The sequence below is a fragment of the Pimephales promelas genome, chromosome 3, assembly GCF_988280905.1.
Source record: "Pimephales promelas chromosome 3, fPimPro1.hap1.1, whole genome shotgun sequence".
NCBI lineage: Eukaryota > Metazoa > Chordata > Actinopteri > Cypriniformes > Leuciscidae > Pimephales > Pimephales promelas.
In genome coordinates, this window is record NC_142771.1 from 41,176,191 (window position 1) to 41,192,233 (window position 16,043).

General features: G+C 41.9%; 1 protein-coding gene across 1 annotated transcript in view; it reads right to left on the reverse strand.

The window, feature by feature from the left end:
• Window positions 1-16,043, reverse strand: part of LOC120485521 (NACHT, LRR and PYD domains-containing protein 3) — a 70,880-nt gene that overhangs the window by 31,938 nt on the left and 22,899 nt on the right. The window contains exon 4 of the mRNA XM_089128895.1: window positions 9,705-9,875. Within this exon, the coding sequence (XP_088985021.1) occupies window positions 9,705-9,875 (171 nt within the window). The remainder of the gene's footprint in view (window positions 1-9,704; window positions 9,876-16,043) is intronic.

Genomic DNA, 16,043 nt, shown 5'->3' on the forward strand with positions numbered 1-16,043 from the left:
GGTAAGCCTAATAGGTTCTTAACATTTCTATCTACTATGTGGAATTGCAATTTCCCCCCTGAGAGAACAAGGGTCACAGTGCCCAGTGTCTGAATTGTGTGACCGCCGTAAGCTATCAGATTCACTCTGTGTGACTGATCAATCTGGGCACTTGAGTCAACGTGCTGTAATGTAGATAAAGACATAACATTGCATTTAGCCCCAGTGTCTATTTTCAGCTTAATCTGATTGTTACAATTTGTTGTGAGAGAGGTGAATATTTCTCCTTTGTTTGCAAACAGGTCCACGCTTTCACAAAGAAAATCATCTTGGTGGAGTTCACCTTCCACTGCATTTACTCTGTGTAGTTTTTTTTTCACTAGATGGCGCCATCCTCCCACCTGTGTATCGAGGCTTTGATCTACAACACTTGGCAAAGTGGTTCCATTTGTTGCATGAGTGACAGCGTTTATTGAAAGCTGGGCATTTGTTGCGCTCAAAATCATGCTCACTCCCACAGTTGTTACATCGCCTTTTGTTGTGCTGCTCTGCAAACACTTCAGCCTCCCTTTTAAGCTCCTTGGTACCCTTTTCAGAACGCTCAAACAGCATGCAAATCCTGATTGCTGATTGCAATGTCAAGTCTTTTTCCCTTAACAGTTGAGAACGAACTGCATCATTATGTATGCCACAGACAATTCGGCCACGTACTAGTTCATCAGTTAGCTCTCCAAACTCCAAACTAGGTCTGAATTCCTTCGTCAGGTTTTTGCATTGTGATTTTGAAAGCGTGTCTGTCCATTATCACGTTCCGTTCTGGCAGGCATATCTCATTAAATTTTTTTATTAACACACCAGGATCCTCTTTGTCCTCACCCTCTTGAAAGTGAAATGACTCATATTTATCTAGTGCATCTGAACCGGCAAAGTTGAGGAGAGTGTGAGCTTGCACCATTTTTGATTTGTCCACCAGTCCTGCTTTGCTGTACACATCCCATTCTCTCTTGAATTTCAGCCAGTTGTTAGCGATGTCGTCATCAAATATGAGCGGTTCTATGCGCCGGAGACTTTGAGCCATGATTTCTCAGCACTCTCACTTCTGACACCATGTAGATGCGTACAAAACAGAGGAGTTGTTGGTAACTTTGACAAACTCACTTTAATGCCATCTTCCAGTAAGTCTCTGAACATACTAACTAAACTCCGCCCCCTAACCTCGTGCTCTCATTTACTGCTCCCATACATCTAAGAATAGATGCGACACCCCAATATTCTACATATACCAAACATGTATAGTTACTTTTTTTGTACACACTTAAAGGTGCCCTAGAATGGTTTTTTAAATTATTTTATAATCTTTTCTGGGTTGCCCTTATAATGCTAGTATGTTTTTTAGATCCAACATAGTCATATTTTAGAAATAAAAGGCATTTTTCCTAGCCTGATTTTAGCCTCTGATTTGAACGCTCTGTTTGAAGGGGCGTGTCTGCTGTGTGTAACCGGCCTCTGCTGTTATTGGCTGACATGCTTGGATATGAAATAGCTATGTATTACATGTGAAACTCTCTCGAATAATTTTACTACAGCTATTATAGGTTTTTACTATAACAGCTATCGAGATTAACAAATCGTGAGATGTTTTTGAAGTATTTAAAACTATTCCCATCACATAAAGTGTTGCTGTGATGAGCATGAGCATGAGCACAGTCAGAATTATGTGGAGATTCACCTGTTTTTCAGGGGTGTTTTTCAAAAACGAGATTTAAGTAAGAAGGAGAAAACAATGGTGATTGAGACTCACTGTATGTCATGTCCATGTACTGAACTCTTGTTATTTAACTATGCCAACATAAATTCAATTTCACATTCTAGGGCACAGTGTTGTTTTTGGCAGCCCTTTTAGTTTTAGTCTTAGTCTTTTGGATGAAAATGCTTAAGTTTTAGTCACATTTTAGTCACTTATAAACTTAATAGTTTTAGTCAAGTTTTAGTCGACGAAAACACAAAAGGTTTTAGTCAAGTTTTAGTCGACGAAAACACCAAAAGGTTTTAGTCAAGTTTAATCAATTTTAGTAAAAAAAAAAAAAGTAGTCTTTAACGAATTAATTTAGTTTAAAAAGTAGTGGAAATTGGCTTAGGTTTGACAGATTTAGCAAGTGTTGCAATTCATAAAACAAGCTAACCTTACAACCTTTGCATAATAAACTAGATTTTCTCATTGATTGAGATGCAGTGCTGCCATTGCCAAGCTGTACTTCATTGTCACATTGGGCAGAAACCTTTTATCCCCACATTTCAAGGTATAGTTTTACCCCTGAATATTAAAAGCTATTTTCACCAGTTATAACAGTAATAAAGGAATAAAGGAATGGTTTAAAGTTTAAACAGCAAAAACGTTGAGCTACTAGAACATTGTAAAAGTGGTAACAGTGGAATCACTGTTTTACTCCAAAAAAAGCCAAGAATAAAAACATTCTTACTTTGACAATTGTGGCTTTATTTGAGAAATTGCTAAAGTGCAATGAACAACGTAGTATGCAACAATAAGATGCATATTATTTTTAAACACAAACATTACGTATACAACCCAGTCTATCTTTAACTTGTGCAAACTGCAAAGTGCAAAGTTGCAAACATTCTGAAACAAAATAATAAAATAAACATCTAATACTGAGGTGCATTGAACAAAGAATGCATACTTGAATATAGGCTAAAGTATGAAACAAACATGACACTTGGAGTGTGTTGAACATAAAAATGAAGTCAATCCCTGAATAAACACTGTATTTGGTCTTGGTTAGTTCGGTATTTTACACTTAAAGCCCTGTCTTAAGATCGTTTCTGATGAAATAGAACGGTTAAGATTGAAATTTGGACAAATGCTGTTGTCCCGAGAATTTTACGTTTGTGTGTTAGCACCCACACAATCATTCATAAAACGCATTAAACATTCGTTTACAAAGACGTCAAACTCACAGAGTGGTCAGGGATGTTCACTGATATGCTCACACAAACATCGCTGCAAAATATGCTTTCCAACAGGTTTTATCCTAGTTTTTGTCCGACACTATTGACTTGACTTGGTACAAAAACTACCATTAAACCCTGTGTTGTTGTGTGGAATCTGGTGCGCGCGTGGCGGCCGGTGCTGGGCGCACGCGATAGGAAACAGCAGCATTACTGATACTTATTTTTAGCTCCATACAGACCGATTTCACGCAAAACAGGCATAAGTTACATGCATTGTGAACATCAGACTTATAATCATTTTCGTTCCGTCTCGTCAACGAAAACTCGAAAACGTCTCGTCATGTTTTAGTCACCTCAGAGCTATTTTTAGCTAGTCATCGTCGCGTTAAAGTCATAAAAAAACGGTGCGTTAACGAAACCATTTCCTTATCGTCATCACTGACGAAAACATCACTGCTAGGGCACCTTTAACATTTCATGGGTTTTCAGTGAGTTTCAGGTAAGGAAAAGGGGGGAGAAGGGGGAGATTGTCAAAGTGAGGTGTAAGCTGCAGTGTGTGCTGTGTCTGGGATGTTGCGGTTACATAATTTTGCAAGTGAGGGTTCAAATGTTAATTCTCAGGAGAGCCTTTTTATTCTCTCGAGGGGGAGTCCAGACTCTTCATCGATTGCCGTTCAAAATGCTCACAGCCAAACGCATTTTCGAGTGCGTCCGGCCTCAGGATTGGTTTGCAGCGATAGACCTGAAGGACGCGTACTTTCATGTCTCCATCTTGCCTCGACACAGACCGTTTCTTCGGTTTGCTTTCGAGGGACAGGCATATCAGTACACGGTTCTCCCATTCGGGTTAGCTCTGTCGCCTCGCGTCTTTACGAAGATCGTCGAGGCAGCCCTTGTTCCCCTTCCCGAACACGGGGTTCGCATTCTGAATTATCTCGACGATTGGCTGATCCTGGCACACTCTCGAGAACAGGTTTGCAAACACAGAGACCTGGTGCTTCACCTTGTGCTCCGGCACCTAGCCCGTCTGGGCCTTCGGGTCAATCGGGAGAAGAGCAAACTTTGCCCCGTGCAGAGGATCTCTTTTCTCGGTATGGAGATAGACTCGGTCACCATGTCCGCGCAGCTTACGAGCGAGCGCGCTCACTCACTGCTGAGTTGTCTTCGACAGTTAGAGGGCAAGAGTGCGGTCCCACTGAAACTTTTTCAGAGGCTCCTGGGGCATATGGCATCCACAGCCGCGGCGACGCTGCTGGGACTGCTTCATATGAGACCGCTTCAGCTATGGCTTCGCGATCGAGTCCCGAGGTGGGCATGGCATCACGGCTCGCTCAGAGTCCCAGTGACTCCAACCTGCCATCAGACCTTCTTCCCGTGGTCAAACCTCAGCTTTTTACGGGCCAGGGTCCCTCTTTTGCTAGTTTTCAGGCATGTCGTTGTCTCCACAGATGCCTCTACCACGGGTTGGGGAGCCATGTGCAATGGGCATGCAGCCGTGGGTTCCTGGACAGGACCCCAGCGCCTCATGCACATCAATTGCCTGGAGCTGCTGGCAGTACGCCTGCTTTCGAGCACTGCTCTGGGGTCAACACGTACTTGTTCGTTCGGACAATACCGCTATGGTAGCGTATATCAACCACCAGGGTGGTCTACGCTCACGTCGGATGTCGCAGCTCGCACGCCACCTCCTATTATGGAGTCAGAAGCACCTGAGGTCCCTTCGTGCTGTTTACATTCCAGGAGACTGGAACCTGGCAGCCGACGAGCTGTCACGGATCCGTCCAATCTCCGGCGAATGGCGACTCCATCCCCAGTCGGTCCAGCTGATTTGGGACCAGTTCAGGGAGGCACAGATAGACCTGTTCGCCTCCCGGGACTCATCCCACTGCGCCCTGTTTTACTCCCTGTCCGAGGGCACGCTCGGCACAGACGCCCTGGCGTACAGCTGGCCGCGGGGTCCACGCAAGTATGCGTTTCCCCCAGTGAGCCTTCTTGCACGGACTTTGTGCAAGATCAAGGAGGACGAGGAGCAGGTCCTATTGGCTTTATGCCCAGCTGCACTACTTCCTGAACTTCAGCCAGCTTCTTGTTTCCTGTCTGCCATTATTGGCCAAATTGATTAATTCAGGTGTGTCTGATTATTGTTGCCATGACTACTGAGGTCAAGCACACCTGAATTAATCAATTTGTCCAATAATGGCAGACAGGAAACAAGAAGCTGGCTGAAGTTCAGGAAGTAGCGCAGCTGGGCATAAAGCCCATTGGCCCACCAAGACTTGGTTCTCCGAACTGATGCTCCTCGCGACAGCACCTCCTTGGCCTATTCCTCTGAGGAAAGACCTACTCTCTCAGAGAAGGGGCACCCTCTGGTACCCTCGTCCCGAGCTCTGGAGGCTACACGTGTGGCTCCTGGACGGGACGAGGCAGGTTTGAGTACTCTGCCACCTGCGGTGGTGGCTACCATCACTTCCGCTAGAGCGTCGTCCACTAAACACCTCTATGCGTTGAAGTGGAACCTCTTCGTCAACTGGTGCTCTTCTTGCGGAGAAGACCCCTGGAGATGCCCGATCAGTGTCGTGCTTTCCTTCCTGCAGGAAGGGCTGGAGTGTAGGCGGTCGTCCTCCACCCTAAAAGTTTACGCCGCGGCCTTTTCCGTGTCTCATGAAGCAGTTGAAGGTAAGTCTTTGGGGAAGCACGACCTGGTCATCAAGTTCCTAAAGGGGGCGAGGAGGATTCCTCCCCTCCTGCCCTCTTGGGACCTCTCAGTAGTTTTAAGTGCTCTGCAGAGGCTCCCTTTGAGCCTTTGCAATCGGTAGAGATTAAGTTTCTGTCCATGAAGACAGCACTCCTGGTTGCATTGGCCTCTATCAAGAGGGTAGGGGACCTGCACGCATTCTCCGTTGACGAAGCGTGCCTGGAATTCGGGCCGGCCTACTCTCACGTGATTTTGAGACCCCGGCCTGGATATGTGCCCAAGGTTCCTACCACTCCCTTCCGGGACCAGGTGGTGAACCTGCAAGCGCTGCCCCTAGAGGAGGCAGACCCAGCCTTGGCACTGCTCTGTTTGGTACGTGCGCTCCATGCCTACATCGACAGAACGCCATGTTTCAGGACCTCAGACCAGCTCTTTGTCTGTTATGGGGGGAGCCAGAAGGGAAGGGCTCTCTCAAAGCAGCGGCTGTCTCACTGGATAGTGGACACCATTGCTTTGGCTTACCAGCAGCAAGGTCGACCGTGCCCCCTTGGTGTGACGGCCCACTCCACTCGGAGTGTGGCTTCCTCTTGGGCTTTAGCGCATGGCACCTCACTAACAGACATATGCGGAGCTGCAGGCTAGGGGTGAACACATTTGCGAGATTCTATAATCTTCGAGTGGAGCCTGTGCCCTCTCGTGTACTCGCTTCCGCCAGTACTGGACCCGCTCAGGTGTCTTTGCTTGCTCGCCATTCCACTCCTCGGACTGGATAAGTGCGATATTCCTCAGTTGAGTCTTCCGTTGAAGCCCTGAGTCCTCCAGCACTTCTGATGCCGGCGCCGGTGCATTGCTCTGGACGCCGGCTAGGTGCCTCCATGTGTACAGTTCCCCCGGTCACATGTGTATTCTCCACTGTAAGCCTCTCTGAGCATGTGTCTTCCCTTGGCAAGCCATCTGCCATTCCTGGAGTTAAGCTTCTAGCCACCCTTAGGTTGGTGACTCCAGTGTTCCCCCATATGAAGATCCCTTGGGCCATATGTGTATTCTTAAGTCCTCCCTATGGTAGGCGTACTGCGGCATATTCCTCCCGGGATATGCTCCCCTGTGTACCTTGGTACTCCTGTGTTAAAGTAGGACTCCTGGTTCATAAGCTAAGTTGTTAGGAGTCCAGACTTTCGCAGGGCACTGGAAGACAGCTGTGAAGGTGGTGTGATGGCACGGACCCCCATTCTCCGTCATTCCGATGTAACTCGGAGTGACTACGAAAGGGAACGTCTCGGTTACCGATGTAACCCTCGTTCCCTGAGTAGGGAACGGAGACGTTACGTCTCCCTGCCACTTCCGCTGTACCGCTGGGTAGACGCCTGAGTTCAGTCTCGGCTCCTCAGCGAAGACATACTGCAGTTGCATCCGCTTCCTCCTTTTATACCCATGAGGTGGGGCGGAGATACGCTATGCAAATTCCGCAGACCCAAGGCATTTTCATGCCATTGGCTCGTTTTTAAATACTCGAAGTGGATTGGCTTTCTATGTGAAACCCCAATTCTCCGTCATTCCGACGTAACGTCTCCGTTCCCTACTCAGGGAACGAGGGTTACATCCGTAACCGAGACGATATTGTCTCAGACTGGGGTTACCAGTTCACATCTCGGGTCTGGAAGGCCTTCCACCAATTCAATTTAAATATAAGCCTCACTTCAGGATATCACTCACAATTGAATGGTCAAAGTGAAAGCCAAAACCCAGACCTCACAAGGTTTCTTAGAATGTACTGACAGCAGAATCAGTCGGACTGGAGAAGCTTCTTAAGCTGGGCTGAATATGCACAAAATTCCCTTCAGAAACCCTCCACTGGCATTACTCCTTTACAATGTGTCCTGGGATTTTTTTAACCAACTTTATTTACCTGGTCAAAGGAAATCTCTGAGGTACTGGCCATTAATGAATGGCTCCTACGGAGCAAGACCAAGCAGTGAAGACGGAGCAGTGAACCAAACACACGTCCAGCTTCAACGTGCAGCAAATAGATAGAAGAAACAATCACCGTCGTTCCAACCCCAATTAAGTTTTATATATATATATATACTATATATATACAATGGCGCCACCAGGGGGTGGCCAGGGGTGGCCATGGCCACCCCTGGCCGACTCCTGGCCACCCCATTGGCCACCCCAATGGCCAGTATTAATTTTTGTAGCATCAGTTATGCATTTTATAAATAAGTCAAAAATATTCTTAAGTAAAAGAAGACGGGGAATTATGTGTCATGACGTGCTTTTTAAGTGCCAAATGGTATACTGTTACAGCAGCTTTTTGATGTGTTTTTGCCACGTTTGGACAGGCAGGGATGCAAACAGCGCGCTTTTCGGCGCCTCCCGCTTTTTTCACGTCAGTTTGGGTGACAAAGTCATCTGAAGTCATTCCATAGCTTAATGTGAGGGACAGAAGTATATTTACATCATTAAAGTATACGGAAACTCGTTTTCCCTCCTCTGCGGCTGTCAATCATTCTCCATTCATATTCAAACAGCACGCGCGCCTCTTGGATGCACGGTAAAACTCTCTCCAATATGATATATTCACATTATAAATGCATGATCTGTAGATAAAAGGCTGTGTATTCGCATAAAATTACTTTATTTTCTTGGAGTTTGTTGCTGTTTTTAAACGACTCACTACCGTGTGCTTGTTACTGTTAGATCACACATATCACACGGATTATGAATCGGCATCAAACACAAAATAACTGTGAAACAAAGGAACAAATCGCACTAAGATTTGTGCGCTCAACATTTCTTCGATTTGTGACATGAGCTTTTAAATGCGCACTTATGCAGCGCAGTGCTGCTGCACACTGTGACTCCATGTTGCTTTGAGCACATCATTCTGCACCCGCTCTGTTTTTCATGTTATCATGGGTTTGCGCACTGAAATTTTATTAAAAGCCAATATATTTTGTTATACCTAGCCTGCTCAATACATTTTAAATAAGCATAATTTAATTGTATATTATTTATTTGTAGTTTAGGCTATATATGCACTTCTGAATTCTTAACATTAATATATAAATATAAAATTGTGACATGAATGCCTGATTGAATTTTAAAAGAGAACTAATAGTAATTTGTTTTTATTAACATATTTAGATTTTATAAAATTACTGTGCAGATTTTTTCAAGAATTACTTTTTGCTGCTGATATATACACTCATTATACACTCATTAAGTTTATTAAAAATTCATAATACATTTATGTAATATTTAAAGGTGTTAACTGTATCTTACACTGCAAAATAATAACTTAAAAATGATTAAATTCATCACAATTATGTAAGTATCTGGAAATTTGCTGTGGGGCAAGGGCCCTTATATATATCATATAATATATATCATTATATACAATATAATACATATTAGTTGGGCCCTACTAATATCATTAGTAACATTAAATATTACACAGTAAACCAAAGTATATCAGTAGGAGTTTCCTTAAGTCTTTCTGATAGTTTTCTGGCTGGTTTACTACAACAGTAGAATACAATTCTGAAATTATGGTTTATACTGTAGTTTTGGTGTGCCACCCCAAGATTTTAACTGGCCCCATCTGGCCACCCCTATGAAAAATTTCTGGAGGCGCCACTGTATATATATATATATATATATATATATATATATATATATACATATCTCTTGATTTCTCACTTGTCTGCTGTTTTTGGCGAGTCGGAATAAACGGCAGCACTAATCGAGTCTCATGAGTGCAGTCACACTTTTGTTAGGTAAAAAACTACATTTTGGAACACTTGGAACATATGGCACGTGTCGCATGAGACCATTCGTGATACTTTTGCCTCTTTTTTTAGTTTGATGCTGGTTGCCATTCACTTCCATTTTGTGAATGGGTGTGAGCAGGAATTTTTTAAAAACAAATTCCTTCTATAGTCCAAAAAAGAAGGGCATTAACAGGACTGGTAAATAATGACTCAATTTTTGGGTGAATTATCCTTTTAAGTCAATTGCATAAAATAATAGAACAGAATATGTAAAGACCCTTAAATACCTCAATTTGTTGAGTTGACAGTTTGGACTCTTTAATCCAGTAGAGAGCAGCTTCACTCCTGAATCCTGCAGGTCATTGTTACTCAGGTCCAGTTCTCTCAGAGAGTTTGATGATTGTAGAACTGAAGCCACAACTTCACAGTGCTGATCACTGAGATTACAGTCTGTTAATCTAAAAAAAGAGAGGACTCTAATTAAAAGGTTACCACCAGATCTCACTACTTCCTTGGTTAACCAACTTCAACATAATAGATCATGCTGAATGACATTCTGCTCTTTTGGAAGCAAGATTCACCAATTAAAATAGATATGACTTCATATTTCATTAACATTATAATGTATAATGTTTTATTTCTTTGTTTATACAATCCATTAGTGAAAAAAAGTCTTATTTTCTGAATAGTATCATTTGAAATGATTTTTTTAGTTTTGTTGTACTTTTTGCCTTATTTATTGATAGTACTGCGACACAAAGATGGAAGAGAAGGGAACAGAATCAGGAAGGGACCTTGAATCAGCCCGGATCTCTGCAATGTATTTTTCAATTTTATTTGTATTCCAATTTTCACAGTACACATTGTTCCAATGCTGCAATTCACCTCTGATTATAGAGGTTCTAAACCCTGCTTTTAGCCCTGGGGAAAAAAAGCATTTCACATTTGTAAGTTAGAAGTGGAATTAGCACCACTTCTTACATGGAGTAATGACACTCTGGTCCGGACAAGGGTTAGAGTCATTGTGTGCTGTTCACCCTGCTTTGCAGTGCCAAACTTGCAAAGAGTGAAACAATAGTGTTAGAATGTTACGGCTAGATGCTTAGCAATGGACAACCAATCAAGTGCCTCGTGTTCACATGCTTTGGACAGTCACAGAAATTGTATAAACAGTTGTTTCTACGTTTGATGGGAAAGATTTCAAATGGCAAAAAAATAAAACTCACCAATTGGGGTAAAGAAGTGACCTATTCATCCTTAACTTTACAGTCCAAAAAGTCCATATAAAAAAATCTTGATAGCATGTGGCAATATATAATATGAGGACGCGCAATGCAAAAGTGTTGATGTAAACACGTAGCATTCATCCAATCAATGACAATAACACAGCAAATATGCAAATAAGTATGTTAACCCAGGGTTTAGGAACATACAGCATGAAACATCAGTTCATAAATACCCAGGATTAATTGCTAACCCTGGGTAAAGTATGATCAGTGTGAACGTTTACAATGACAGAGGGTTAACCATTTCAAGTGTGAAAAGCCTTCGTATATGTCAAAACTTAGTTATAAAACAGATAGTTCTGGACCTTCCCAGCTAACAGAATTTTGTTATAAGAATGTTCTCTAAATATTCAGTGTTGGTTCTGGGAATGTGAAAAATGTTGTGTTCCACCACACCTAGAGATTGGCATGGTTTTACTTCAGTTAGCCTGATAGCTGGTTTGATTTGCATTGAAAGATGATCTTATGGAAAGTACCCCATGCCAATCTCTAGGTGTAGTGGAAGGTGTGTGATAATTTGGGGATATTTTAATTCCAAAAGCCAAGGGAACTTTATCAGGATGCATATTATCCTGGATCCATGAAATAACTGGCTTTTAAAAATAACAATCTGCCTGACTCTATGGGATTTTAACATAGGGGTGCCCTGACTTATGCACCCTGTATTTTAAGGAAAAACATTTATTTATTTATGATACATTATTCATTCACAAAAAAAATTGGTGTCCTTAAAGGTTGGAGTTTTCCTCATTTTTCTAATTAAGGCATTAAGATCAATATCCAAAAGATGATTTTTTTATTCCTCTTTTTAGGCAACTTTAGCATGGGTTCCAACACTTATTCACACCACTGTATGTGGATGACTTGGAACCTTCTTTACCTGAACTATGAGTTGCCATTAAATCATTAAAGAACAACAAGGCTCCTGGAGTTGATGGCGTAGTGGCAGAGGCCTTGCAGCATGGAGGAGAAGTTCTGGAAGGCCGCCTACATATGTTGCTAGGACAGATATGGAGGACTGAAGTTATTCCTACTGCCTGGAAACGGGTGACCATCATCCAGATTTCCAAGAAAGGGGACAAGTCTGAGTGTAAAAACTATCGTGGCATTAGTCTCCTGTCGATCATTGGCAAGGTATTCATGAAGATCATTTACCGTAGGACGCCGTGAGGAAGCGGCTAGAGAAGAACAAGCGGGATTCCGGTCTGATCGCAGCTGTTGCGATCAGATCTTCTCCCTTCGCCAACTCCTCGAAGAAAGGATGCGATGTGGCAAAAGAACAGTGATGGTTTTCATTGATTTCTCTGCAGCATTCGACAACGTGCACCGCCCAGCCTTATGGAACACACTACGAGTGGAAGGGTACCCTCCAAAGATCATACGCCTACTATGAGGGGTCTACCAATCATGTTCAAGTTCAAGGAGGAGTTCCACTTGACTGAGATTTCCCTTTTTATTTTAAATAGTGTGTAATTTTGCTGTTGGTGCATGAAAAGTATCTGCAAAGTTGCAGCGCTGAAAGTTCAGTGTAAGCAGAGATATCGTCTTTTAAAAATCAGGAAGTATATTGCCTAAAAAAACGACTCGATTGGGACTACAGCTGGGTTATGGTACGTCACTAACCCACACATTTGCATCAACACCTCCCTCAGAATATGCAGAAAATGGCATGTGCATATTTCTCAGGCAGTCGACTCGTTGAGTGTGTTGTTCACGCAGCTGTCAGGTCTTCTGTGTTCGGGCTTCCAATGGACGCAATACTTCCTCAACAATGGATACAATTTATGTTTGATAATGTTCCTGAACATGGCGATCGTAATCTAGCTCTCTGTGCTGCGCATTTTACGGAAGACAGCTTCCAGAATCTCCACGAGTTCAACACCGGATTCAACAAGAAACTGTTACTAAAACATGAAGCAGTTCCGACTTTAAAACCAGAGGCAGCAGTTGTTGGGCCACAACCTGTAAGTAGGCTAAGACTTCATTATTTTAAATGTATTTGCATGTATAATTCCAGACGTAGCCTTGTGTTTTATTTTTTTTTTCAAATGCCAGCGCTGGCTTTATAGGCACTACTAGTTAGCCTATGCTATTTTGGGTAACACTTTATTTGAAGGGGTGTGCATAAGACTGACATGACACTGCCATAAACATGACATAACACCTGTCATGAACATGAAGGAGTCTTTATGAATGTTTATGACTGTTGTCATTTAGTGTCATTTGGTAAATTATGACACTTTAAATGCAAAGTTGACATTGTTTAAAATGTTTTTGTTATGACAACTTGACATTAACAAAGACAAAAATGTCTTTGTTATGACAACTTGACATAACCAAGAAATCATAACCTGTTAACCTGTAATGTGTTAACATTGCATTACCCTATCATCTGTTATGGTTGGTTTTAACTTTGGTTGTAATGACACCATTATAACTATGACATGAATATTTTACTTGTCCTCAAATAAAGTGGAACACATTGTACTAGTTATAAAGATGTCATTAAGGGTCATTACACTGTCAAATGCTTTAACAACAGTGTCATTAATATTTCCCTTTACCTCAAGTAAAGTGGAACACATTGGACTAGTTATGATTTCTTGATTAATGTCAAGTTGTCATAACAAAGACATTTCTGTCTTTGTTAATGTCAAGTTGTCATAATCAAGACATTTTTGTCTTGGTTAATGTCAAGTTGTCATGACAAAGACTTTTTTGTCTTTGTTTAAAATGTCTTTGTTATGACAACTTGACATTAACAATGTCAACGTTCTATTAAAAGTGTCATAATTTACCGAATGACACTTAATGACAACAGTCATAAACATTCATAAAGACTCCTTCATGTTCATGACAGGTGTTATGTCATGTTTAAGCCTTATGCACACCCCTTCAAATAAAGTGTTACCCTATTTTGTGTCTACGACAAACGCGTACAAACATTATGGACCTGAATTTTTGAATTTTCCTGAATTCAGCTCATGACATGCACATTTCGCCTGTAAAGGTAATGGGCGTTAAACCTTCCGGACAACGTAAGCGACAGTTTAGCCAATCACAACACACCGGGCCAAACTAACCAATCTGAGAAATTTTTAAGAAATGCACCGAAAAAGACATGGACCAAACAAGGAGATGGATTTAGCAGCGTACGGTATTTCACCCGATTATGCCAACAAGAACGCGGCTCAGGACAAGAAACAGTGGAGAAAGATCGTGGAGTTCGTATGTGAAGGCAATTTTCGTTCAGCACCCACGGTTCCATATAACCTACGGCCATGTTAGGACTACGGAATCACGGGAGAGAAATAATAAAAAATAATAATAAATAATTTAACTCTGTTAATGTCACAGTCTCGTCTGCACCATTCTGTCTGCGTCTCCTTCACTACACTTCCCATGATCCTCTCGTCTGCACACCTGAACTCACTCCCTCATCAGCCTCCCGTTCAGCGTCTTGTTTCATCTGTTTCACCTGTTTTCCACCTCATTATGTTTGATTCTTCCATGTATTTAGTTCCCTCTGTTCCATTCAGTCTTTGTCGGTCGTTGTCTAATGTTAGCCTGTGTTGTTCCTGTCTTCCTGCCTGTCTTTTATATTAAAAGTAATCTTTATTGCTACCCTGGAGTCCTCTGGTTCCTCTACCAGCACCACACCCTGACAGTAACAAACAGAGCACTTCTTGAGGTAGCTTGAACAATCAGGTAATAAACATAAATTCTTCACTTTTGGACTTGTGCAAATATATATATATATATATATATATATATATATATATATATACACAGTATATATATATATATATATATATATACTTTTGGACTTGTAGTGCAAATGTATATATATATATATATATATATATATATATATAAAGTCTAATATAAAAACAAATAGCACTCATTGCGATCATTTGTGCTATCTTGGCTGTGATGTCCTGCGACCCATCTCACAATCAAGGGGCATTTTTCTCTCCTCTTAAAACTGTATCAGGTTTGTTGTGTTAAATGTTGCCTTTTTCTTTCCACCTCTTGAGATCCCAAGTTTACATATCTCACAGTTTGCTATGGTAATGTTGTTGTCATCAACTTTAAAATGTTAAGCAAATATACTGATAAAGACACTGTCAGCAGTATTGATTGACAGCAAAATAGACGACAGAATATTTCGTTCTGTACAGACAGATACTGAAAGGTATAGATCTGTATTGCAATATTTGAAAATTGATATTTATTTTTAAATTATATTTATATCAGAATTTGTCAAAACCTAGACTTCAACGATCAACATTTAATTTATCATGTATTCGTGTACAAAATAACATATAAACATATTTTCCTATTCTATTTTACCTGGAAACACTTCCAATGCTTGTGTGTCGCGTGAAAAATAGGCGTCGGTTCTATTTCTGGCATCCATGCGTTTGCCGCGCGGCTCATGTGCGCCTGATATGCGCGTGTCACTCAGGCAGTGTGCAAGCTCTAACCTGTTAACATGGGAGCCGAAATAAAAACGGACACGCCGGACAGCAACAGCTGGCTGTTTTGAATGAGACGACCCGGTTGCTGTGAACAGGGAGCACTTTATGAAAATTCTGTGATGCGCGAGCAGCAACGGGGACAGTGTGTCTGTTCGTGTGTCTGTGAGTGAGTGCTCGTGAGCGGGAGACACACATAACCTGATTTATACGAGGTTGAACTGGCCGTGTGACAAAGCGGGCATAAGATGCACACGAACGCGATCACGGGCGAATTTAATAACACGGAACTTTGTTTATTGATCCATATATAAGCCACTCCGGATTATAAGGCGCACTGTCATTTTTTTTTTTGTTGAGAAAATTAAAGGCTTTTAAGTGCGCCTTATAATACAGTGCGGAAAATATGGTATATGTATATCCGAGTCCTGATCAGGAGGTAACATCCGATTCCGATCGAGTCTAAAACCACGTGATCGGGCCCGATTTCCGATCATGTGATCGGATCGGGACATCCCTAGTTCTTATGACAAAATTCTGTCTCAAGCCATCCAAGCCACATAACATCTTCAGTGCTCTTATCATGGTTACAGTACCATAGCATTGAGCCCGGACTCTTAGGCTCAGAGACAGTTTCTGGTCAGTCCTGTTCCTGGAGTACCCACAGCACTGCACATTTTCAAATTCAACTCATCAGCTAGTTAGTTAAGACTCCAAGAGCTCTCAGGATTTCCCATATCTTCATTTATTTGTGGCGGCCCGCAACAATATCAACGCTGACCGCCACACATTGATTTTCGATTGTTTTTTAATTAAAAAAATAAAATAAAATTAAGCCTATTCAAAATATTATTTGATTGCA